The sequence below is a fragment of the Hetaerina americana genome, unplaced genomic scaffold (genome assembly GCF_022747635.1).
Source record: "Hetaerina americana unplaced genomic scaffold, ioHetAmer1.1.p SCAF_3, whole genome shotgun sequence".
Taxonomy (NCBI): Eukaryota; Metazoa; Arthropoda; class Insecta; order Odonata; family Calopterygidae; genus Hetaerina; species Hetaerina americana.
The window spans coordinates 34,894,830-34,922,625 of NW_027286874.1; the positions used below are offsets into that span (position 1 = coordinate 34,894,830).

At 34.6% G+C, this 27,796-nt stretch overlaps 1 protein-coding gene across 2 annotated transcripts in view; it reads right to left on the minus strand.

Annotated features, from left to right (window-relative positions):
- Positions 1 to 1,216: 1,216 nt before the first annotated feature.
- Positions 1,217 to 27,796, minus strand: part of RanBPM (Ran-binding protein M) — a 64,695-nt gene continuing 38,115 nt past the window's right edge. For both annotated transcript variants that reach the window (XM_071588721.1, XM_071588722.1), the window contains exons 7-10: positions 26,090 to 26,908; positions 6,762 to 7,093; positions 4,962 to 5,073; positions 1,217 to 2,934 (exon numbers count right to left, since the gene is read on the minus strand). In XM_071588721.1, coding sequence (XP_071444822.1) covers positions 2,801 to 2,934; positions 4,962 to 5,073; positions 6,762 to 7,093; positions 26,090 to 26,908 — 1,397 coding nt within the window. In that variant the 3' untranslated portion in view covers positions 1,217 to 2,800. The remainder of the gene's footprint in view (positions 2,935 to 4,961; positions 5,074 to 6,761; positions 7,094 to 26,089; positions 26,909 to 27,796) is intronic.

Genomic DNA, 27,796 nt, shown 5'->3' on the forward strand with positions numbered 1-27,796 from the left:
GAGAAATATTTAAACGTCCAATGGGAACGGTATTGGTCAACAACACTCAAGGAAATGGGGTCAATTTTCTATCGATTTTATTTCTCATTGAAAACGAAAATGTCTCAGTATTTTCATCACAGCTGAGCCTGTGTTAACATACACAGGGTTATAAAAACCAACTCAAAAGATATTATTCACAAAGAGATGGAGGGAAAAAATCATTTCATTGTAATTGTATTATTTATAAACACGCTGGGTACACATTTTTACAAAATCCCTAAGAGGGAAGTGAATTAATGTCAATGATAATAAAATAAAAACTATGTTAACATAGAAGAGTTATAGTTACATCACATCAATCTTATAACTTTATAATAATTAGATCTTTTTAACTAAACATAAAGCATCATTTCAAGCTATACAACGAAAACCAGCAGTTACATACTCTTTTCTAGCATTCCTTAATATGTTCTTTCTCAATTTATCACCTAGAGGAAATGAGACTCAATAATTATATATCCACAACTCATTTCAATAAATTTAAGAGATATTATTTTTGTATAAAAATATTCTCTCACCTTACTTAAAATGTGACTTTTTTTAGGGTAGGAGACAGTAAATGTCTATATATCTGCAATTAACAAATGCACATATTAGGTTCTCAAGTATGACTTGAATTCAAACCAAAATTCAGCTTGTTATAGTTACAAGTTCGGAGAAATTATAGATATTTCGACGATAATTAAAATTAATTCAAATGAGTGAATTAAGGTGATTACTTCACCTTGGAAACACATTCTAATAATTGAGCAAATCCCTTCGCAGGCATGCAATGGTATAATCAAGGCGAAACAAATGTGTACAGAAGATTTAACACAATGGTGACTTGACAAAGGTAAGTTGAACTGCCTTGTTCCTAATTCTGTTAAGAACTTTTAAAAGTTGTTGGTCAAATAATTTTAGATAAAAATTGGTACTACTAATATCCTTTTTTCACACACACAAGCACATTTTATATACATAATAATTCCTTTGCTTGTTACAAAGCATTCATCCTAATATTCCATTCAATAAACCCAATATTTCCTTACTCCTTTTAAAGACACAATTGTGTTTTATTTAATTTATTACCTATATCTCTTTCTTAAAGTCAAGAGTAACATTCGGAGTCTTACTCAAAGAAGTAGCCAGTATTTAAGTGATTTGTTTCTTCAAATAAATGAAATGAAGTTGGCACATTATTGAAAATTTAATTAGGACATTATTTTTTCAAGAGACATTTTAAAATCAACATTAATATACACTATTGACAAAATATTTTTTTAAACCACAATGACATTTTAATAATTGGAAGTGACTTTCATTCTGTGATAAAAGAAAGTGAAACCAAGTTCCATCTGGAGATAAACTCCACTGAAGCAGAAAAAATGTAACTGCAATATAAATTCTTAGTCTTTCCTTAATAAAACTAAGTTATTGTTGCCCACATACAAATATTAAATTATAATTTGTTTGAACACATAATTGGCAGCCTTGCCTCAAGCCTGCCAACACTAACATTACTATTGAGGAATTGACAAGATATGACAGTATATTGCCTAGAAAACAGACATCTTTGGTAGGCACTTATTGCAAATTAATGATGTGGTTGTCAAGATACTAAACACAAACTCTTTAATCAGCACAATTTTCCAAATTATTTAGATAGTAACAAAGGAGATGGAAATAGTGGAGGTTTTTTACAGGGAAATGTCGCACTTCCTATGATAAATCATAATTACAGATCAAATATAAAAAAAATATGTTAAAATTAAATAACAAGCAAAACATCAGGTCAAATTTCTTAAACAGAAACTTGGACAGCAGAATGTTACTCTTTTTGAAACCAACATTTACTGAAGCCGGGATATCCTCTGCCACAATGTACACAAGTACATTACAACCAATTTGAGAGAAGGGGACTGGGCATAAATGTACAAGCTTAGCTAGAGGGTTGGGGTTCACTCTTCAAGAGCTCCCCTTCCTCACCCATCCATCCAAAGACAAGATTTATTCAATGAGTGATAACTCAGGCCATCTTATCAATGAATGAAGGAAGACTTAGCATTACTTATGCCGCCATCACTTCCACATTAATTCAAAATTATATACTCTGAATTCCACATAAAGAAGCAATTTTGGTTGATGGACTTCAGCATACATAATAGATCTTTTAACTTTTTGTAGCTTTAAAACATTAACAGGAGCTTCTAAGGTTGTGGCAGTGATGACTCCCTATTATCCAGGACAAAGAGGAGTAACGATTTGGCAAGGTATAATTTTTTTAGATGGTGTCCCACTGTAGTAATTATAATGAATGATTTTATACCTCACCCTGCAATTTATCCATGATATCATCTGCCCAATCACACCCAAGAGGAGAGACATAAATCAGAATACAGGATTTTTCAAATCACCCTTGATTGCCACTACCAATACCATCCACATCAATTTTTTTATTTTTCAAATGCAGTTTGAAGGCCTGCAGGGTGGAAATGAATGTTGAAAATGTCACCACTTTTAATGCTTAAACAATGGTGCAGTTGGCTGGGGCATTTCAAAAGCAGCCAGTAGCACACCAATCGCTATCATAGTGGATCTTGTTTGAGTCACTGCCACATTCACAATGGACAAAAATGGCATTAAGTCACAGTTAGAGAAGACCACAAAGGAGAGATCTTTCTACTCTGATAATGTTGCTCCAATTTATCCACTAATCACGACAATGCTTCACTGCTAGGAAATAGATGCCTAATGCCACCATAAATTTAGCACAGCATCAGTGGTTCAAGAGATCATCAACACTGGCAAAGGCACATGAGCCCAGCCCAGAATAAGACATTAGTTGCACCAGCTCACGGGCATGGGCCATTGCCACCTCTAGCGGAGGCCTCCTGGGAAGGTTACTTGACTCTGGTGGAAGAAACACAGAATTAGACACAGCAGTCATAAATAATCAGTTACACTTTTTGAATAAATATTTCCATTTCATTTAAAATGTTCATGGAATATGATGAAGACAGAGAGTGGTTGAAAATATCAACTGAGACACTCAACAAAATTGTTAAGATTATAATAAAAATTCTCTGATTAATCTTCTTTAATTTTACATTAAGCTATACATTCTCCCTTTGGTTTTTTCTGACTGGGGAGTAACTTAATGCATTTCATCATTAATAATCAAACACTAAAAAAGCTAGACTTCGAGCTAAAGATTCAAGTCATTGAAGTACTCAGTACTCATCCACCTTACAGTCTGTATCTTCAAGAGACAGCAAACAGAGACCTGTAACAAAGTATTGCTGACATTTATGATCTCTAAATACACAAGGAAACAATCAGCTTATGGACTCAACTGAGCTCCAACACACGAATGAGATTAAAAATTTTTAACAGTTTTCCTTGTTTATTCTAATGTCTGAAAGATCATAAGGCCTACTTTTCACTTCCCAAGTCTTAGGAAGCTATCCATTCCACTTCCACTGCCTCCCCAAGAGCCTAGCATCAACATCATAATGACTTAAGACATCATCAACCACTTAATTCAATGACCAAAAGATAAACAATAGGACATTAAAATGCTTGCGGTCCAAGTATAAAGTAATAATAAAATTACCCACTGGACTACCACATCCCCAAAATTGGCACAAATCTACCAATAACCTCTCTTCCATTGCCTTTGAGAAAGCCCAGCATTCAGATGTAAGATTGATAGCATGATGCAACAAAGGCATAAAAAAATTTGATATAGGTTTGATCAATTCAAGTTTAAGGACCTGCTCCTATTTGTATGATGCTCAATTTCATTTGCATTGACCCTTGATGTAGTTAACAGAAATTAGTCCTTCAGGAGGATGTGAGTGTTTTATCGTGGAAGAAATTAAGAGCAAAAAGATAGAAATACCTTTAAAAAGTATGCAGAAAAAATTTCAAATAGCAAAATCTTGATGACACAAAATCTTCAGAAAAGGATACAAATTTGACACAAACTAAGTTTCATCAAGTTTATAAGACCATGGCCTGGCATTGAATTTCATCATATAAACATATCTCAATTATCATGATTTATCTAATGATTAATCACTATCATAGCAATTCAAAATCACCTTCAACACCAAGGCTCCTTTTAGCATGACGAAAAATTAAAGACATGAAGAATCTTATAATTATGAAACAGTATATCATCAGCAATATGCCATACTTTCAAATTATATGGATCAAATCCTTGGTTTCTGACAAATCTATTTTCAAGATGCACTACCAAATTTTCTCATAAATCAGGTCAAAACATAAAGAATGAAAATGAACAAATAATCAAGGGTTAATAGAGGGGAAAATGTATCAATAACAAGCTAGGGTAATTTTGCACCTGTGATCAAACTGTTACTGACACTTTCATATATCTGTAATGTAAGTACCAAAATCCATTATCAGTGTGCAACAATTTCCAAGGGGCATATTAACCAATTTATCATAAGAATGAATATAAAGTAATTACTCTATCAACAACAATTCACCAAATAGCACTTCCTCAAAGACCCTAAATAACTGCATTGGATGATATTTCAAAATGATTAGGATCAGACAACAAGGTTTTACTCTGATATCCATAAGAAAAATATATCAACTCTTTGGCTTGACTGCAGGCATTGCTCCAGGGATTTACTCTGAAGAGTTTTCTATTTCACATTGGTATTGAGAAAAATATGGAATAATGTTTATAAATAAAGGATATGATTAATTTTATTTACAGTGCTCCTGCAAAAATATTTTTAGGTTATATTGCCTGGATTTACAACAAAACATCTGCAAATTACTTGCAAATAATTAAAGGATAAAAACCTAGAGTAATTAATTGTTCATTTAATCAAGTTTCCGGTGATTGCTGTTTTGTGAATAAATCATTTTTCCTTAAGTCCAGCTGTTAGACAATACCATACCTAGGATAGCTGAATTTAGGGCTGCACATACTGGCTCACGCTGAACTGGATCTAGCTGCCAGCCAACAGGACTACTCCATGGATTAGAGTATGCCAGAAGGCTAAAAGCATCCTAAATATCAAAGAAAAAGATTTCACTGAATTAATAACAAAATGAAATAAGCAAGTTACAAGCACACGCTCCAACAACATGACAACATACTTTGCAATAGAGAACAATTATGCAAAATATTTCTGGTTTTACAATTAAAAAATAAATGTTAAATGGAAGCCCAACTTTTGTCTTTTTTATAACTTCCTTGGAGTTCAGAATATGCCATAATTTAACAGGAGTAGCAGATAACTTTAAAACAGATTAATATGCTCAAAATCTATGAGAGTAAACTGACTTTTGGAGAAACTTGACCAAAATAAAGCATAAATTATTTCGATAAACAAAACACATTTGATTAAAGAAAATATCATCAAGAGCAGAAAAATAAAGAGGTTGAACTACATTTAGAACAAAATTACAACATTTTACAAATATTAAGACCTAACAACACAACTTTTTATTTTCATGCTTTCAGGTTTTCTTTCACAGCTTGCAACTAATTTAAAAGGTCATCATTAAGGGAACAATTTTATACAAATACTTTAGGGTCTATTCAATTATGGTTTCAGAAAAAGTTATCATTAATGTTAAACCAAGATTTACCAAGGAGTGCCTTCATTTTTGGTACCCTAATTCAACAACTGTTGCCCAGTGACTCTTTGTAAATGCACACTTAATTTACCAGAAATGCTTTTTAGCTCAGGCACAATTTTGATAGGATTTTGAGAACACATGGCCCGTTAAAGCTCTTTAACCATGCAGTAAAAAAAATTTGAAGTAAGAATCCACTTCAATCATTTTACATCACATTTATCATTATATATTATAAATCACATTTATTATTATTTCAGCTCAAAATAAACTATGGTAACAAACAGGGGAGCAATGCATACATTATTCACTAGGAGTGTGACAATATGGCTCAAAGATTTGAGCCACTAGAAAAGCAGACAATAGAAGAATACTACCCTTCTAAAAATGATGCTGATGTTAAATCCTGAAGATCAAGTCAACCATTAATTTGACAGAAACACCTATGAATAAAAACCTTTCAGACTTATCTGATGAAGGGTCAGTATGCAAAGTTGATTGCACCACTTAAGCCCCATTATTTTAACCTGGACACACCATAAACACTATCAAGGTTACCTGAAGGGTATTATATAGATGTGGATATGACTTTATATATTGCATGAAAATGGCGAGACCAATTTCCCCCCAGAATAGTCTATTTTTATATTTTCATGGTTTTAAGAGGAAAAAATATTTTGAATTTGGTTAAAAATACTTTGGTGATACCAACAGAAAAAATTTCACACTACGCACAAAATTACCCAAAATTTCCTGAGAGTAGAGAATTTTCCTTGAAGCTGACCACACAACTACTCGATGAATCTAATTTAACCAAAGATTAATTTTTTCTAAAACCTAACACTGTCACAATCAGGGAATAACTATCACGAAAGAATGAACATAAATAGAAAATTTAGTGGCTGATTTCATTCCCAGCATAGAATCATTAAATTTTGAATTCACTGAAAAAGTTAATCTGATTAAGATTGGAGAATCACTTTTTCTTATATATATTAATATAATTGGAAGTCTATTTCTTACAGCTCCTAGACCCACGCATGCGTGTGACAATATTCTACTTTCATTTTGACAACACTTTAGGGTAGCTTAGGGTGACAGCTTCTTCAACAAACCTGCAACATCTTCTTGTTGGTTTCACTCTTCCCATCCTCCCTCCTCAATCGCAAGCTCATGTTATACAGCTCCCGCCCAAATTCCAACATTCTCTCAACAGCTAGACGACTTCCACCACATAATCGCCGTTCAGCTTTGAAGCCATCATTTGCCCCACCACCTTCACTCACACCACCACACCCTCCAGTCACACCCATCATGTCCCCACCAAGGGGAGATGCAGGGGAGGAAGGTGAAGATGAAGATGAGGATGACGAGGTGGATGATGAAGAAGAGGTTGAGGAAGCTGGTGAGGTAGGCCTTTGTGGAGCAATAGGTGCCTGATCCACGTCTGAAAAAAAAATGATTTTTTAATGAGGGGTCAGAACATTAAAAAAGGGAATTTTGCTGAATGCACTCCTAATCATTAGGATGCAAAATTACTAAAGGCATTGCCATGCATACATTTTTCAAAAATAAACAACACTAGTTTCAATGTAAAATTACCAATAATATTATTTAACTTAATCAAAATGTTTATATGTTTACAAAACATGTTGGAAAAATGCTTAATTCAAATGATGGTATTCTCATATATAGAAATCTTCAGCCATCAGGTATGCGGAAATATGATTTTAAATGAAACTTTATGTTGCATCAGAAACGTAAAATTAAAAATTTACTTGAAATTTATTCCAGCTAAAAGCTAAAGATTTTACAGCTAACAAAAATACTTTCTTCCCTGCCACATGCCAATCTTAACTATGTACAACCCTCATTACGAAAATCATAAAAAAAGTTTTGAAATCAAACAACTAATATAACCACAATAAAAACACTACTATTATTGAAAAACAAATTAAAAAATATTAAAAGTATAAAAAAGTTTAAATTTTGATTAGTATTTATTTAGTCCTCCATAAGTTCTATGTGAACCTCAATACAACTTTTATATCATTAAGTAGCAAGGCAGCAGTCGATTTACTTATTCTGACACGACAAAAAATATTTTGGAAGTGAAAGCAAATGTTCCTAATATGATATATCAAATTAAAAAATGCTTGATAATTAAACTAATCACACCTTAAGGTACTAATTACATCTTATAACCAATTTATCAATCCAGGAACCATTCTAAAGATGAAACTATATTGTTATGAAACATGATTGGTTATACAACAAATGGAATGATATGTAACCATAATAACTCATATAGAACATAATTGTAAATATTTTGCAGTACTTTAGTGGTACATTACTGAAAAATAAAAGAAGCAATACAACAACATAGGAATGAGATACCATGTGTTTTTAATAATTAAAAGATTTTTACCTTTGTAAAGGTAACATTTATGTAAAAACAACCTTTATTATAGCATATACTATTTAGGCAAGTGATACTACATGCTGAAACTCCTTATAAGAGTGCAAGAATAAGTTGTCATAATGTTCAACTATTCATTTCACGAATTTTTATGGAGTAAAGGCATCTGTAGTAAATTGAAAAAAATTCAACAATAATGTCACATTGAAGTACCCTGAAACAAGATAATAAAATAACATACAGCTAAATAGTTTAGACAATGAATATTATAACAAGGTGAAAAATAGATCTGAACAATAGACATGATTTTTTTAGCCTGAGAACGGTTTAAAATCTGCAGTGGCTCCAGAAAATGAATTACCAGAATTTAATAAGTACAGAAATGTATACAGAGAAGGTTGTTACTTCAATGAGTCTTAAAATGTATTTCCTACATAGGAACTGCTCAGCTAGGCATATGGAGAGCACTAGTGACTGTCAGAGCTCATTGGCAACCTTAATCTGCTAGAGGGGGATAATGAGAAGAAAATATGAAACTTCTGTGGTATCCACATAAAGCACTTAAGAAGCAATGGATTCAAACCTGCTCTCATACAATTAAACAAAAGATTCGAATGCACGTACATGCTACCACCTCCCCTCTCCCACTCACTGCACTGCTGATCCCCCTCCCCCATAAACCTCAACTGACTCTTCGCAAATGTTAAAACCAGTGTCTGTGTCACAAAAGCTGTCAGGAGCATTATCGTTGGTCGAAGGTTAGTCACCCATAACATACAATAATGCTGAAGGGTGAAGATATCAATTTTACATTCCATTTCCAATAAAAATGTTTATCATTTAGGATTCTTTTTCAGATGAGACCTCAGCAATGAAAATGCTGCACATCACAACCATGTAATAGCCTTATACAGCTATTATATAAGGTCTTTGATAATAAAACATTCATAAGTTAGAAATATTAAAGCAAAAACATCAATATAAATTCAGTGTAGACACAGGAAAATTTTCATGATCCGTGGTACCAAATAGTGACATTTACCATTAATGCCTAACGTCTCTCCCAAGGAGTGAATACCATGATGCATCCAAGCCAATTAGAGTGCGTCATGATTAAGATAGCCAGAAGTGCCCCAAGTGCAAGGAGTCTCTCTTTTGCTGCAGTATTCAGCTTTCCAAATTGAAAAGCATTAAGGAAGTTCTCTGGTATATGATTCATCCCTTTTGTACCCAACACAGGAGAGGCCAGATGTGAATTCAGTACAGCAGTGTCTACTTGCATAATATTTCATACAGGTGTAAGAATTTCCAAATAGTGTTTTAAACATTCCATTTCCCAATAATTTTTTAATCTTGAAAAGATACAATTTTCATTATAGAACCCTGAAAATACTCATTATTGCCATTACAGACTCAGCACCTTCTGTGATACAGATTCCTCAAGCAGAAAAAAGTATTGTGTCTGAATTACAAGACTTATTACTGAGACAGAACTTTGGATCTCCCAGTGAGCTCAGGGAGAATTGAGAAATATCCCTCATTATTTGATTTTGAGAGTTCATAAATGTTTGAATTCATCATTTCTTTTATTTGCACCTATCTAACTATTATTGACATAACGCATGAAGAAAGAATCAAAGACTTGGCATTTTTACAGGAAAGAATCTATTTTCTTTCCTGCGGAAACGAAAAGTCTTTGATTCTTTCTTTGTGCGTTACAAATGGATTTCCACTAAGTATCGACCTCAAATATTATCCCTCAAAATATATGTCTCAAATATTATCGCCATTTTTGTCTATGCTTTACTCATTCCTTGAAGGAAAATGGCAGAATCAAGTGGTCACTAGTCTTATAACTCCATCCAACAGCATTACTACCTCATATATGGTTTGTGAAGCTTCAATATTATCAATTTCAAGGCATATTAAGTTTGAGCTCCTTGGCTCAACTCCTGGTGGAGAAACTTTTTTCTGCTTTCAGTCATCTTCCTCCAGCCTTCCCCAATAAACTTGGGCTCACCCTATTACATGTTCCTTTGTCTCTTTTCTTATCCTACATCCTTGACAATATATGCATGTATGTATATACAGTAAACCCTCCCTAATCTGGACAGAAGCATGCCATATACTTTGAGGGGCTTATTAAGGGGTCACAACAAGCAGCATTACTGCACTCTACCGAAATACTTTTAGCTCACAAGTATTTATGGAAATGGTCGAAGATGATTATAAAATTTCAATCACTATACCAGCTGGGCATTTCAATTCATGAATCAACTGTGGCTATATGTAATATAATTCATTTGTTCATCTGAATGCCACATATTTTGCAGACATGACAGGACCAAAAACCAAATCCCTGATCTCCATACTCTTAACGGTTTACTGACCTAAGTTTCTTAACCGTGGGGTTTTTCAGACACCAATCCCATGTGGGTGATGATGCCTGTATTTATAGATGCACATGAGCCGAAAAAGGTTCAACAAGCACAGCATAAATATAATCAATTCCAAACATCACTACCATTGTGAATGTAGCACATTAAGCAGGTTCCAATGAATACATCCAAGCTTCAGGTATTAGGATGTTTTTCCTGATCATAAACAGCATCAAACTCTATTTTATAAATTCCTTGAGACCACACTTCGAAATTGTTACATTCTATTTTTTGATATATTTTCTAGTGAAAAATTAAGATCAACTACCCTCAAAAATTTTAATAGGTCAAAGATTCTATTTGGATATCTCTCAAAAAACAACAATAAATGGCAATTAATTAATGGCAAATAATGGCAATAATAAATGGCAGTCTAATTACCTTAACCTAGTCATTGTCTTAGCAAATTATTGATGCTGTTCAACTAATATCGAGATCATGACAAATACTAAATCAATACACACGAATTTCATGGGCCAGAGGACCCATAACCATCAGGGGCCACATTTCTTGGCTTAGAATGACATTTTAGACATCTTTCAACTAACAAATGATAAATCAATAACTGTGACAACTGTTTAATGAATATGATGGTATTAATTCCCACTGAGCATGATTGAAGTGATGATTCTTTCAATCAAACAACTATTGATTTTATTTCGTAGTAACTATTTACTAACATTATAATATACTAGCATTAAACATACAGCACCCTAATTATTAGAGAAAATTTTCTTGACAAAAAATTGCGCATTAATTTGACCACAGTTATTAACCTAAAGGTTGATGTGATAGGCGAGAATGGAGCTGAGCTAGTCCTAAGCCCTAAGGCATGTGAACTTAGGGTAAGGTGGCTAGTTACTTTCTCTGTATCACCTTTGGTTTCCCAGGAAGTTTTGGTATAAAAAGAATTACAAAGCTTCCATGAAACTGATGTTGCTCACAGGTATTCCTGGGAATCAAACCTGTGCTCCATGGCCAGTAGTCCAATACCCTACAAAATTTTATTTATTTATTTATTTATTCAGTATAAGTCCGAAAACAGCACATTTAGGCCTTTACATCGAACTATTAACAACGATAACAATGTCACATTTACAAACACCTAAGCCCTAGATGGAGGGAAACTCACCCAGGCAGGAATCGAACCCGCGACCCTTGGAATGGCAGATGAGGACGTTACCCGGCCGCCACCGGGGCCGGCTAAAATGAAGTACCTTTTCCCAATTTCAAATTATATTAGGAAAATTACAGGCCGCGGTAGTCCAGGGGATAGAGCACTGGACTACTGACCAGAGGGTCCCGGGTTTGATTCCCGGGCAAGGCACTCTGGGCACCTGCAGCTCCACCCAAGCTATGTGATTTTTCAGGTACCAGATTTTCCTGGGAAACCATAACCGGCACAGGGAAAGGAACTGGCCCCCATACCCTGATGTGTGAATTTCACACGCCGTTGGGCTTAGTACTGGGTGAACTCTACCATCACCAACAAACCGACCTTTGGGTTGATTACTGTGCTCATGGTTTGTTTTATTAGGAAAATTATGATAGTTTCATGATGCTATACAGCTGCATACTTGCAACTACAAATGAGAATCTGTACAAAAAGTGTAATACTGATATTTATATATATGTTCATTTCACTTTCACAGAATCAATGACACAATCTTTGTTTAGGTATATGTGAGAACAAACTTAATTGTATCTATATGCATGAACAATGTGCTACAAATAAAATGGTATACACCTAGCAGCTTAACACAAACAAGAATGAAAATATAGGAGCAGCAAAAGCTTTTTAAAATCACACCCAGCATAAAAATTAGTAAAGTACAGTGAATTATACTGCTCAGAAAATTAATTCAATCAATAATTATGTGGACTTGTAATGCTTTATAAGCCATTACTGGCTTGAAATTAAGTTCAGTTTTTACATCATTTCAACTAACAATATTGGGTTTCTCAAAAGTTAAACTTGCCATTGATTGAGAAATAAGCAAAATACTTAAAAATTTATTCATAACACTGTTTATTTTTTAACTTAAATCAATGTTATACTTAAGGTCAGTGATAAGAATTAGAAATTATGTTATCATGATAGTACAACCTAGGTTGGACTGTCTTCACCCAAAGATTTTGCTGCTATATCATAAATTATGCAGAAACTATTGTATTTTCCCATCGATAATTCACACATTATTTGTACAAAAATATTCAGATAATCATAAAAATTACGATGCCCGTTATGTTATGAAAATTGAAAAAATCAAAACAATTACATACCTATGTAGACAATAATTTAAAGAAGAGTCCCGCAAACATAAATCAGTCTGGAAGCATGCCTTTCTAATTGCATTCTATTTTATACAGATCTGCTACCAATACAGTTATTTCACCTCATAAACCCATGAGAAAAAGAAGAAACATATAATGTACAATGTTCATATGATATATGTATAAATATATGATAGAATAGATAGATCACTCCAATCCGAGAAATTCTTCACCTGAATCTTATTACCTCTTACTATTACTTCAGGCACATCACCAAGTGCACTCTCCGAAGTTAACTCTTCCTCATCTTCTAGCACTGGCATTGAAATATTGCCTAAGGCTTTGTCAAATCCATTTTCTACACAAGTCCCTCTGACACCATGGAAACTTTCCAGGGTCCACTGGCTTATTTCTTCATAAGAACTTTTTTAATCCTTCCCGATTCTGTGAAGTCTTTCATACCAGACATCATCCTCTAATCCCAACTAGAACTTAAATTTGATTTAAAAGATGGATAAATCCTGGCAGACTAGCGATTTCCTTTTTATTTCGCAAAACTGATGACTTGTAGCTTAATCATAGCTTTATACGATTTTTCTTCTCCATGGGTAATTTTCTTGAGAAAATTCTAAAATACAAAAGTTTAACTCAATTCAGGTTTGACGCAATCACCATGTAGGCAGCACTTTCATAGAACTTGGCGGGTGTACACAACAGATAAGCGCCAATACTAACAAAGCGAAGTAAAGCTAACAAAACAAGAAAATTCTATTTGATTCATTCTGTAATTGTTTCATATTTGATTTGCTGAAAGTTAATTTATAAAGCAAATTAAAGGGCACAGTAAGCTTATTTTGTACGCTTGTTAATACTGTTAATTTTGAATCCTTCTATTGTTTGGAATTCATTTCAATTACCTGGCTCTAATCTTTTGTACACTTATGGTAGACACAGCCACAGGCAATTATGAATCCATGTATTCATTGCTGTTACCATCTATTACTATATGGATATGGACATATTTTTACACACAATATACATAATTTTTATTCAGTTCCTTTCCCTGAGCCGGTTATGGTTTCCCAGGAAGATCTAATACCCAAAAAACACATAGCTTGGGTGGAGCTGCAGGTGCTCAGAGACTTGCCAGGGAATCGAACCCCAGACCCTCTGGTCAGTAGTCCAATGCTTTACCTCCTGGATTACCCCGACCCGCACACATTATGTATGCATATATATATATATATATATGTATATATATATGTATATATATATATATGTATATATATATATGTATATATATATATATGTATATATATATGTATATATATATGTATATATATATGTATATATATATACACATATATGTATATATACACATATATATATACGAGGGTCATCCGGAAAGTAGTACCCGTTCGTGCCGCATGAAGTGCTGACGACGCGAGTAGCCGCTGGACGAGGTCAGATAGCTTCAGTGGCTTGTCTGCCTTCTCTGAGCCAAGTTGCGTGACGCTAGCATTGCCTGTGTTGTTTCTGTGATTGTTTACAATGTTTAAAAAAATTGAGAACGCCGCCAGTTGTGAAGTGAGGGCAGTGATTAAATTCCTCAATGCAAGAAACGTTCGCCCATGTGATATTCATCGCCAATTAAAGGAGGTGTATGGAGACAATGTAATGGACGAGTCGTCTGTTCGGCGGTGGTGTCGCAACTTCAACATGGGGAGGGGGAACACACACGACGATGAGCGTTCGGGGAGACCGTCTGTCATTACAGACCAACTGGTGAGCTCAGTTGACGAATTCGTGAGGAACGATCGGCGCGTCACAATTGATGACATCTGTGAGCATTTTCCCAATGTTTCTCGAACAATTGTTCATGAAATTGTTAAACACCATCTGCATTATGCAAAAATTTGTGCAAGATGGGTCCCTCGCGTATCTCAATGAGCTGGCGGCGAAGGACTATGCAGCAGGAATACAGAAACTTGTCACACGTTATGACAAATGCCTTAATTTGCTTGGAGATTATGTTGAGAAGTAGTTTAAAGTATCCTCTTTCAAATAAAATTTTTTATGTTTGTTAATATTTACTTTTGTGTCTTTATTGCACGAACGGGTACTACTTTCCGGATGACCCTCGTGTGTGTGTATATATATATATATATATATATATATATATATATATATATATATATATATATATATATATATATATATATACATATATGTATATATATGTATACATATATGTATATATATGTATACATATATGTATATATATATGTATATATATATATATATACATATATGTATATATATGTATATATATGTATACATATATGTATATATATATATATATATATATATATATATATATATATATATATATATATATACACACATATATATATATGTACACATATATACATATACATACATATGGCTGCGTAGGTTTTTGCGGCGGTGGTTTGAAGTACTCTGCATTGTCGTGTTTCACCACGTCGTTGTTTGATTCAGACAACAGTTTTGCCGAAGTTGCATTCGGCGTCTTCAGGTCGAAGATGAGGGACTCGGAATTTTGCCACCCTTATATAGGTGGTCCCGTCTAGTGGCTGCTTCCTGATTGGTCCGTTCCCGGAGAACTCTCTTCCACGCGTTGTGGAGATGGTAGCCTTCATCCCTGTTGATGTTCTCCGGGTTTTTTGTGATCTCAATTGCTTCCCTAATTAAACGCGGGTAGTATCTACTCTCCTTGGCTATGATGTTTGCTTTCACACTAGCTCACCGAGCCTATGAAATTTCTGACGCCGATTCTTTGCCAGCGGAAAAGAAACATCTCCTAAAAGCATTGCAGCAAAATGGCTATCGGAACGATATGGTCCTTAAAAGGACCGCCAGGGAAGAAAGGCGAAGGCGGGATTGGGAAAAGTTCATCAAGCAGACGGAACCGGACCCAAACGCATACGCTACTATTCCCTAGGTATCCGGAACATCCGAGAAGATAGCCAGAGTCTTAAAAAAACATGACGTGGTGACAAGATTTAACTGCACCAAGAAAATAGCCGACGCTCTCCCTGGACCGAAGGACCAAATTCCGAAAGACTTATATGAAGGGGTCTACCAAGTACCCTGTTCATGTGGGAAAGCCTACATCGGGGAAACATGCCGCTCATTGAAAGTTCGACTAGAGGAACACCTCCGGGCAACTACAAAAAAGCAGTTTCACCTGTCGGCCATTTCAGAACACCAATGGAGTGGAACCTGGTCACGAGATTTCATTCCAAAAAGCAAACATCATAGCCAAGGAGAGTAGATACTACCCGCGTTTAATTAGGGAAGCAATTGAGATCACAAAAAACCCGGAGAACATCAACAGAGATGAAGGCTACCATCTCCACAACGCGTGGAAGAGAGTTCTCCGGGAACGGACCAATCAGGAAGCAGCCACTAGACGGGACCACCTATATAAGGGTGGCAAAATTCCGAGTCCCTCATCTTCGACCTGAAGACGCCGAATGCAACTTCGGCGAAACTGTTGTCTGAATCAAACAACGACGCGGTGAAACCCGACAATGTAGAGTACTTCATATACATACATATATACATATACATACATATCACATATACAAACATATATATAAATTGATACACACGGAGTGCATCATTATACACGTTCAAGATAACTATGAAGCCCTTAGCACGCATTATCTATACAAACTCATGATAACTACAAAGTTCTGGGTGCGCTTTATCAATGGGAAAATACGGTAATACATGTATCCATTGTCCCAGGACTGTACATAAATGCATGTGTGGAGATGTAAAGGGTTATGTAACACTTAATTTTATTGCTAACCCTGATAGAAAACCAAAAATACTTCATTAATATCATTTATCGATGAATTTATTCATAGTACTAGAATTTTTCACATTTTTGCTTTAATCAAGAGATTTAGTGTTTAAACCAGTAGCATATACACATTCTAAAGCTGAACAGAGGTGACCATGAGCAATACAATCAGGATAAATGTTACCAATACTAATGCCAGAGTTACTGACACACAAAAACTATCTAAAAACCTCATCAATAAAGCTATTTATAATCATATAATAGAAATCAACTTGATATTTTCACTGTGGCTATGGCAAAAGATATGTTATCCCTCCAAGGCTGTAAATGTAACTGCAATGAATGAAATTGCCAAATTCTAAGAATGATTTCTACATGCCTTTTATAAATCACACTACATCAATTCTAATTCTTCATGATAAAAGTGTATGGAATATGTGACTAGAAAAGCAATAAATTAAATGTGATCTTGGATACTTATCTTGACATTCAAATTCATCCCTATTTGAAATCTTACATGGAGAGCGAAAGAAATACTTTGCTAACATTGATATCTTTACATAAATAAATAAAGGTTAAAGAATTCTTAAGTATGTAATGTACAAAAACAGGAACTTTAATGAAAAGAAATAGGCTATCACACAAACACAATTAAAAAAAATTAAGAATTGAGAAGTACACCTCAATTTCCTATTTTATGATCTTGAATCTGAAAACTACCCGCATGCAAGCTTTGTAAGTTACTGGTGACACATGCCGGTTAAAACTTATTTTCTGTATTCACAGCCACATTCATCTATACAGCATGCTTAATATGCATAAGAAAAGAACCTTAAAAGCAAAAACAGTGGGCCGAGCAATCAACAGTTCTGTGCTACTGCCATTTTATATATTGTGACTACTGTAATATCCTATCCATATTCAGTAACTAGTTGAAGCTTTTACTCCTCTTCTTCTACTTGAAACGCCATTTCAGTGCAATTGGATGGAAATTTACTTGCGTTTGATCCTGGAAACTGTTCATGTATGCCTAATTCCAAATTGCCTATTGATAATAATGGGAATACTGCAATTTGCCATTAAATGTTTCTTGTAAAGCTGCAACATGTACATAAAAATGATATTTGTTCCAGAACAAATTAACATGTACATAAAAATGATATTTGTTCCAGAACAAATTAAGAGTATGCTAAAATTGCACTACTGAAAAAATCATTACAAATCATAATTTCATGAAATACAGGGACAACCTGCAATATCACAAAATTATCAAAACCAGGAGTAAGAAAATCTTTAAGGAGTAACCAAATCTGAAGTTTTTTATTTTCCTCAATATCATGTAACCTTACCTAAGTCATATCTGTAAAAAGCCAAAACCGTGAAGGATTTCCAAAATTTTTCATGCAGAGCTAGTAACAGTGTTGCTTCATAAGAAGCTTAAACATATTCCATTAGACAATGAAAAGTTAGGAATTACAATGTTTGTACTTGTAAATGGGCTGTGTTTTGAAATAATTTTAAGAAAGTCATTCAGTTGGTGTGCACACAATTAATATTCTAAGTATATGCCTACCTGTGTATTTAAAACGTTAAAGGGACAAAGAAATTTAATCCTAAAAATCAGGTCTGTTGGGAATTTGAACCTGGGATTCTTGTTATTGAAGTCAGACTTGTTATGGTTGAGGTATACTGACCTGCTGCAAAGACAGAGTAAAATATAAAGTGTTAAACCAGACAGCATTTGAGATTCATATATAACTGATGAATGGTGGAATAATACAATTTAAGTACATATATAGCATAAGAAAAACATGCATGTCTGGGCAAAAGCTTTCATTATAAAAAAATATATTTGTCCAAGGGCAAAATAAAATTATAACAAATATTGCTATACCATCAAAGGAAATATAGGTTGTCATGCTTTCTATATATTATTACAACATTTATTATGCCACGGTAAAAGTTGATACGGGCCAATTAATGAATATATGCTACAAATAAATAACATTGCAATCAGCACACAATATTTTAAAGTGGGTGTGGGTCAATGTTTAACTGAAGTGTATAATCACTATGTATCATTAAACACTAATGCATAGAACTATAGAGGGTTAAAAAAAATGAGGTATCATGTATTGTGGCTTCTCTGCAGTAGTAATTTCATTACTTCGCCACTATTCCCCTGAATAACGAGTAAACAACTCAAAAGGGAAATAAGAACTTCAAAATACTGCACTGCTTGTTTAAATAAACACTTTTGTTCATAGCGATTGCTATGAACAATACATTCCTTGTAGATGGTATAATGAATGGGGATGGTCTTTTACCTACGATGGGGATAGGAGGTTATCCTAAAATGTTTTTAACTACAAATTACAATAAAAACTAACTTATGTTTGGGTAGGTATGGTATTATAGGCAGTATTTCTATCACATAGCGGGAGTAATAATTAAATTACCTTCCTTTAAATAATAATTTTAAATCTGGGGGGAAGGGGATTACTGAAATCAATACAGTAAACTCTTAATGCAATGAACTGCTTCATAATGATTTCCTTATTAAAGTACATTGAAAATAATCTGTTCCTCGCAGTAAGGATAGAGACTCCATTATTTACCATTATTTTTAAATCGTGATAGAGAATTTCTCATTACCCACCTATCACAATATTTTCACATAACTTATTTCTGAGGAAGGTTACATCTCAGAACTTGTAATGCAGTCAGAAGTGAGAATTCAATGGTGCAATTTTATGATCTAATTTTGAGTGTCAGGTAGCTATCAGCACTGTGCCTGCTGTAAACTAAAATACAATTCAAACAAAGCCAAAGGTAATGTCATATAATAGAAATTTGCATAAAATAGAAGGGTACACAGCTCAATAATTATTATAAAAACCCTATGGATATTGCCTGTTTGATTTACTTGCATGTACAAAAATACAAGGTTTTCCAATAAATTATGATTAAACTAATGTTTAACAAAATTATTCCAATACTTCACACACAGAAAAGATGTTTTACTTGTGCTATCAAAATTATTAATGTTTATAGTTGGAAAATAACAAACTAAATTTTACAGTCATCATACAATGCAAACGTAAGCATTGTTCAAGACTTAATACTAGTTAAGAGTAGTTATACTACTCTTCAGTGTAATGCAAAAAAAATACTGGTGGGAAAATTTGTGATATACTTATATTATTTGACCTCATGATAATTTGAAATTTATTATATTACACTTTGTTAATACACAAATAACATCATTGATACTTATTGAAGAATATAAACAAAGGTATTACTTTTTGTTTGAAAAATTAATCTATTAAATACTGTTAACAGAATAGTTTTTTCTGCAGCATTAAAGGTATTGAAATGGGAATGTTACCAAAGTGAAATCAGCTGAGGACAGCAGCCTTGTCTAAACATTAGCAAACATATTGAAGTACAAATATTCAATTTATAAATCATTAGGTCCTTTTATTCCTGACAAAGAAACAATAATAGAAAATTAATGTTAAAGGGTTAATTAATTAAAAGCCTATTCACCACTTACATTCAATGTCCAAGGATCATTCTTTCTACCATTTAAAATTTTTTCACAGTTAATGCATCATCTTGTATTTATTCACAGTTAATGCATCATCAACTTGCATTTTATATTACTTGAACAACAATATAATAATTAGTCATTCAAATTAGGTGTATTTACTAGTTTTTTTACTTAATTCTTGTTCCATATCTAAATTATTCCTTTTTATACGAGGTTGGAACTTAAGATCTACATATGAGGGGGTTCCCAAAAAGAAACGGAATAGGGCTGCAGTTGGTGGAGCTTACATAGAATGCATTACTGCACAGGAATCATGTCATCTGGGAAGGTTGAGTTCAGGCACAACAATTTGTTTTGCAAAAGCAGTTTCACTTGTTCCTTGTTTTTTGTCATGGCGGATTTAAGAGAACAGTGCGCTGCTGCAAAATTTTGATTGCTGCTTTACAAAAACGCCACAGAAACCATTATGTGTGAAAAACAGTTTACAAGAATTGTGCTATGAGAAAAACACAAGTGTACCTACGGTTTAAGAGAGAAAAGATAGTAACACTTTTCCACTGGATAAGTTTAATAGTATGACTGGGTTTTGATGTACAATTTGTATGTACAAGTTGTATTATATCGTCCGATGAAATCTAGTCGTACTATTGAACTTATCTAGTGGAAAATTGTTACTATCTTTTCTTTAATATGCTCGAATTCCACCACATCACACCTGGCACTACTCAATTTCCACCAATGGTTTTCTCGTTTCAAAGATGTCACTTGATGACATATCTCAATCAGGATATTGATCAACTTCTAGAATTGACGAAAATATTGAAAAATTTTGTGCAATCATACTTGAAGACCAATGACGGACTATAGAGAGATTAATACTTTATCTGAAACAACCTGGAGCTTGGTACAGCGAATTTTGCCAGAATATTTGAAGATGAGAAGGGTCACTGCAAAATTTGTGCCTTGAGGCATGGCTGAACAGCATCATGAGAATCGAATTGAAACTTGTTGTGGATTGAAAGACCATCTCCGAACAGGCCCAGATTTGTTTTCCAATGTCATCACTGGTGATGAGTCATGGTGCTAAGGTTACAGGAAGAGGGACCTGAAAGGATGACATTATGATGACGTGGATGCAGTAAAGAAAAACCAGAGGCAGGAGCTGTACGGTATCACAACAGACAAGTTTGAAAAATGTTTCCAGGAATGGAATTGCAGATTGGACAAATATATTGGAGGTGTAATGGAGAATACTTTGTAGTTGATATGGCTGTTTTGTAAAAATATTAAATACATAGCATTAAAAAAAATAACCCCAGTTATTTTTGGGTATCCCCTTGTATGCATACCATTTCTCTATTACATTCTAGTTTATTTAAAATTAATGTCAGCGCAGCATATTTGAATTCCCAGTAAAAACTGATATGCTATACTTATTCTTCTACTACAAGGCAATTCATTTCCATCTTCCACCTCTAACAACCTTTTACTGAAGTTTTAAGTACACATTTTGCTGTTCATTGTTACAAGCCTAGCAGCATATGTTGCTTTCTACACCGGCCTTTAAAAATTTATCTGAAATGTCAATAAAAATTATCCATATATACCAGTCTAGTAACTTGTCAGGCAAACTTAAAAGAAATGCTTTTGATAGAAGATTGATTTCTTTGCTTCAGAACCTACCTTTGATTTTCCTAAATAGTATTCATACTCCATTGAATATTAATAGTGGTCTCTCTTGTTTGACTTAAGTCCTCAGATTCTTAATCAGTAATGGAACTACTAGAGTAACCTTTTGAATCCTCATAATTCATTCTATTTCCAAAACTCTTATACTTTGCTATGAATATTACATAGACTAACTCAGGAGGTCAAGCAGGGAGCTACGTATGTTGAAATGAATTGCACCATAACTGAGAAAGAGGCCAGAACAAAATGCATCACCAAAGAGAAAAGGCACCTCATACCTACCATGAAAATTCATAATCAGGAACCCTCAAGAAGAAAATTTAGTCTCTTACTAAAAAGCATTTTGAGTGAGCTATGCATCATCATTAATTGTGAAAGTATTGGCCTTAGTGTTTCCCAAAGTTATAAAAAAACAACAAAGTAATGAAGAAACTTCCACCCTCAACTTGAAAGCTGAGTGGTGACCACACAATGAAATGTGTTGTTCCTAGGGACAGCTCGTGAGTGAGCCAGGGAATCAGAGTATGTCCCACAGCAACCCAAGGTTTGCTATGCATTCTACTTATCTTTCAAGTTGTCTAAGAATAGGTACATAATATGCAATTACCAACATGACAACATTAGAACTAGAAAATGATCACTGTTTCTCACTGCATAGTACGAGGGTCATCCGGAAAGTAGTACCCGTTCGTGCCGCATGAAGTGCTGACGACGCGAGTAGCCGCTGGACGAGGTCAGATAGCTTCAGTGGCTTGTCTGCCTTCTCTGAGCCAAGTTGCGTGACGCTAGCATTGCCTGTGTTGTTTCTGTGATTGTTTACAATGTTTAAAAAAATTGAGAACGCCGCCAGTTGTGAAGTGAGGGCAGTGATTAAATTCCTCAATGCAAGAAACGTTCGCCCATGTGATATTCATCGCCAATTAAAGGAGGTGTATGGAGACAATGTAATGGACGAGTCGTCTGTTCGGCGGTGGTGTCGCAACTTCAACATGGGGAGGGGGAACACACACGACGATGAGCGTTCGGGGAGACCGTCTGTCATTACAGACCAACTGGTGAGCTCAGTTGACGAATTCGTGAGGAACGATCGGCGCGTCACAATTGATGACATCTGTGAGCATTTTCCCAATGTTTCTCGAACAATTGTTCATGAAATTGTTAAACACCATCTGCATTATGCAAAAATTTGTGCAAGATGGGTCCCTCGCGTATCTCAATGAGCTGGCGGCGAAGGACTATGCAGCAGGAATACAGAAACTTGTCACACGTTATGACAAATGCCTTAATTTGCTTGGAGATTATGTTGAGAAGTAGTTTAAAGTATCCTCTTTCAAATAAAATTTTTTATGTTTGTTAATATTTACTTTTGTGTCTTTATTTCACGAACGGGTACTACTTTCCGGATGACCCTCGTATATATAGCTATGGGCATGCAAAGCTCACAAAAGACAACACATTTTTTTAAGGTGAATTTTGATTAATTTAGATGAAATTTCACAATAATAATACAAATAAATATAAGACTAATTAATCCTTAGGCTTCCGCGCCGTCTATCTGATGAATCAGGTTGAAGACGCCTCCAGGACTGGGGGCGAAACAGTTGTCAACCAACTAAACTACGCGACGGTAATTCCCGGAAATCAGCATGGATTCAAATATAAGACTGCTTTCAAAGCGAATTTACTGTTTTATTATCCCTACTATTTTTGGCATTCCGGCTTGATCAACCTAATTGTTCAACAAAATAAGATTTTGGAAGCCTCCCCATGTGAAATATAAATTTTAAAATTTTACATAATTTTGTCTGCATGCGATTTAAAATGTTATTGTAATGCTTTAGTTTTTTGCAATTTGCTTTAAATTTTGAATTTCACCATTGAGATCAAATTTGACTAACTTGATAATCACAATAATCATGTTAACTATTGGCAAGTGCCTATCTTGGGTTAATTTGTAGTTTATTTGAATGCCCAAATAATGCAATTTAAAATATTGGAAATCATTGTTTTAAACAATATTTTTTCTGCATGTGAAAGCAAGAAGCATTATGCAAATTTAAAATGTTACAAAATTACTGATAGTACTACACAATTCCTAAATTACTTAATTGATAAAGCTCGTGACGAAGTCATTATGCCAATGCTTTCAAAGCAACAAAAATAGCTTTTTCTCATTTTGAGGGCTCACTGAAGTGACCACTATTGTAAATGGGGTAACTGCAAACTCCTTGGTGTGGGGAGGAGAATGAAAGAAGACTTTATGTCACCTTCTACTCAAAGAAGTCGATTACATTAAAGAAACATAGGAACATAGAGAAAGTCCTGTTCCCTTCACAATGTTTTTTTTCATAATCCCTCCCTCAAATTTATTTTTCATACAACTGTTTCCTAAAAACTATAAATAGCCACTCATGGATGACAACAAGATGAACACAAACCCCAAATCCCAAGGTGAAGATGGATAAACCAACAAATGAATGATAAGAAACATTACACAAGCAAAGTGAGGATTCATATTAACTATTGATGATTAAATGAATTAGGGCGAACATAATTAAATTAGCTTTGAGTGCTTTGGGGTTATAGACTTAACCGACACAACATGATTTTATTCATTGATATCACACGTTGTGGAGTAACAACACTTTCATGGTAACATAACACCAACTACCACCACACTATAAACTCATATTTTCCTGATCTTACTCACTAAAAATACATACTGTACCAAAGCTGAATGGATTGAAAATATTAAAAATTGGTATACGTAAGCTTCTCATTAAAATTCTGCTCTGGTTTAAGATTTAAGAGAACCAAGTGCATAAATCAATGCCACTTTAATGCAGGTTACTAAGTTGCTCATATTGAGGTCTCATTATGAGCAATGGTTTATAATCACTTAATAGGTTATTTCCATGCATTTAATGATGGTATAGTGGGTATTTTACATAATAAGTATAAGGATATCAACAAGGAAATCATTGATAACAATAAACTATATTTACGTGGATGATTATGTGATGTTGCAGTGAAATCTATGAAAAAGTTGACGGTAAAATTGTTTGGGAGTGGCATGGAGAAATAACGAGAGTAAGTTTTAAAGAAAATTTCCTACAATACCATAAACGAAAAGGTGAGTTTTCAACTGATGCAGATGCTGCAGAGGGAAATGAATTTATCTTTTCTATATTCAAATGATGCTTTGAACTGTTAACTTGGGGGATGGTAATGTTTTTAAACACACATTATCACTTTCAATTTATCCACAATATTTATACCATTCCTTATAAATGTTGAAGGTTTTTCTGTTTCATCAACACCGCATATATTGCAACATCATTCATAACTTACCCTTCCTACACTGAAGTTTTACCAGAACAATTTAATATTGTCTTAGATGAACTTTTGCAATCATTATTCTCCACTCATATTCATTAAATATCTTAGACATCAGTTTCCTATACAGTCTTCAACCATGGCATATGCAAATGTGTCTTAGTGTTCATCAAACTAATGTAAGTATAAGATAAGATATAAGTGTAAGATAATAATTGAACTCAATGTGGAGAGAGAATTTTTTATCAAGTATGGCTTAGCCAACTCCATTATTCAAATTAATGTTCAACATGCTTATCTAATCAAATTCATAGCTTAGCATGTCGAGTTTTATGTCCAACCCATGAAAGAGAAAAGTATAAGTTAAGATTAAAGAATGGGAATGTAGCAATTTCCTTTGCGAATACTTTCAAATAAATCCAATCTAACATTCAGAAAATACTTTGAAGCTTCACATGACATTAAAAAAATAAAAGGAACTCTTTCTTTATTGTTAAATAAAAATAAAGCAAATATTGATACTAATCGACTGCCAGTGATGAATGTGCCTTGCCATAGAATATATTTCTTGGCTGCAACAGGAATATAGATAATTATTTATAAACATTATTTAATTAAATATGACCATTTTCTCACCGTTGATGTGACATGTATTAATGTAATCTCCATATTTTATTCTTCAATACTTTGATTCATAAAAACACCAATAATAATGCTGTTGGTTGGAGTCACAGCAGCATATTTTCTGTGAATTTCAAATGATATCCCACCACAACATCACATTACATCAATCATTAAAATAGCCAACAGCAGTAAAAGTGTTACATCACAAAAAAGAAACAAAAAAAGGAGAAATGCCTTAAAGAGGCATAGATGCTCACCCATTTCCTCCTCCTCATCATCAGCTGCTGCTGCCCTTACTTCTGCCACATCACCTGATGTCTCTGGTGCTATGGTTCCATTCTCACCACTCCTTCCATTCTGTCCCACACAGGAGGGGGTAGTGCCATTCTGGTACCCATTTGAAGGAGAACGGTTAGATGAGCTGCTCCCATGTCTTTGGTGTCGCCCACTACCGTCCCCACTACCTTCACCACTGCCCACTCCACTAGGTCGATCTTCCACAGCCATCTCCATTTCCACATCACTTCCACCAATCTGAGGCACCTTGGAAATGCCATCCCCATTCAGTTCATCAGCAGCACCATCACCATTTGCACTGTTGGAATCGTCCGCTAGTCCCCCAGATGCATAGCCCTTGGTGGACTGAATCACAGAAGTCTGTATGGGGCCAGCAGAGGATGAGGGAGAAGGACGGGTCGGTAAGACTGCTTGTGGAGGTGATGGCTCTGGGCTATCCCCATGAGACCTCCGAGCTGATGGTGACCTTTGCGACCGAGAGGGTAATGGGGGAGGTGGTGGGGGTGGAGGAGGGAGGCCATTTGCATGAGGAGGAGAGGAAGATGGAGGAGGGGGTGGGGGAGGAGGAGGTGGAGGTGGTACTGGGGACACATCCTGGGATTTGTTTGAGACTGAGGCAGCAGCTACTTCGGAGTCTGTGCCATTGACCATTTCCACAAATTGACGACATTTCAGGAGGAAGAGGAGGTTTCGATCACGCTCCAGAAGGCCTGGATAGAGTCTCCCAGCTGCATCTATCGCTTCTCCCATTCGGCCAGAGAGGACCAACTTCAGTACCCCTAAAATTTGGAAAAACACAGAATGAAAAAATTCATGATAAGTCCTGCATAAGGTCAATACAAAAGTATTACAACATAAGTCCTGCTGAATCCATTTTTTCCTCATTTTTGAAATAGATTTCCATTAGGGAAATGAAATGATCTCTGAATCAACTATAACAATAAAATATGATCTCATGTAAATGCATGCTATTTTTCAGCCAAGATATACTGTCCACATTTTTTTAATCAAGAAGACAGGTTTCTGTGATAATGGGCTCAGTTGATGTTTTCATGAAATGCATGCAACTTGTAAAAATGAAGAAACAAAAATACATGAGATGACGTATTAAGCATAACATACAAATAATCTCATAATTAATAACAATGATGAAGTGTCAAATTTTTCAATTAGGTAAGGGATAGCTCAAAATTTTGATTTCATAGCCTTATTTTGTGGAAAACCTGATTTCACACGATAGCATGAGCAGCCTCAGTCAACTTTTTCACAGTGTGCATTCTTACATCTACGAAGCAGAAGCCATATTAAAATTAAATGAAAAATACAGGCAATCCATATGAATACTTGGGAGTATAAAACTGTATGAGGTATGACAAGGTTTAATTTTCTTTACGTCAAATGAAGCAATGGATTATGATGGTGATGCGTTATGCCAAACTTTAAAAGTTTTTGAAAAAGCACTGGCTTTAAATGTTGGCTTGAACCTCATGGACTGGGGCAACATATGCACGACTAAGAATGGATATGACATACGTATGGCATTTATAGTATTTCATCATCATATCTTGTTCCTTTAAAGCCTCTAAAATTTCAAAGGGTAAGAGGACACCTTAGTAGCTTACTGGGCAAAAGCTCTGGGCTAGAAGCAAGGAATGCGGGTTCAAATC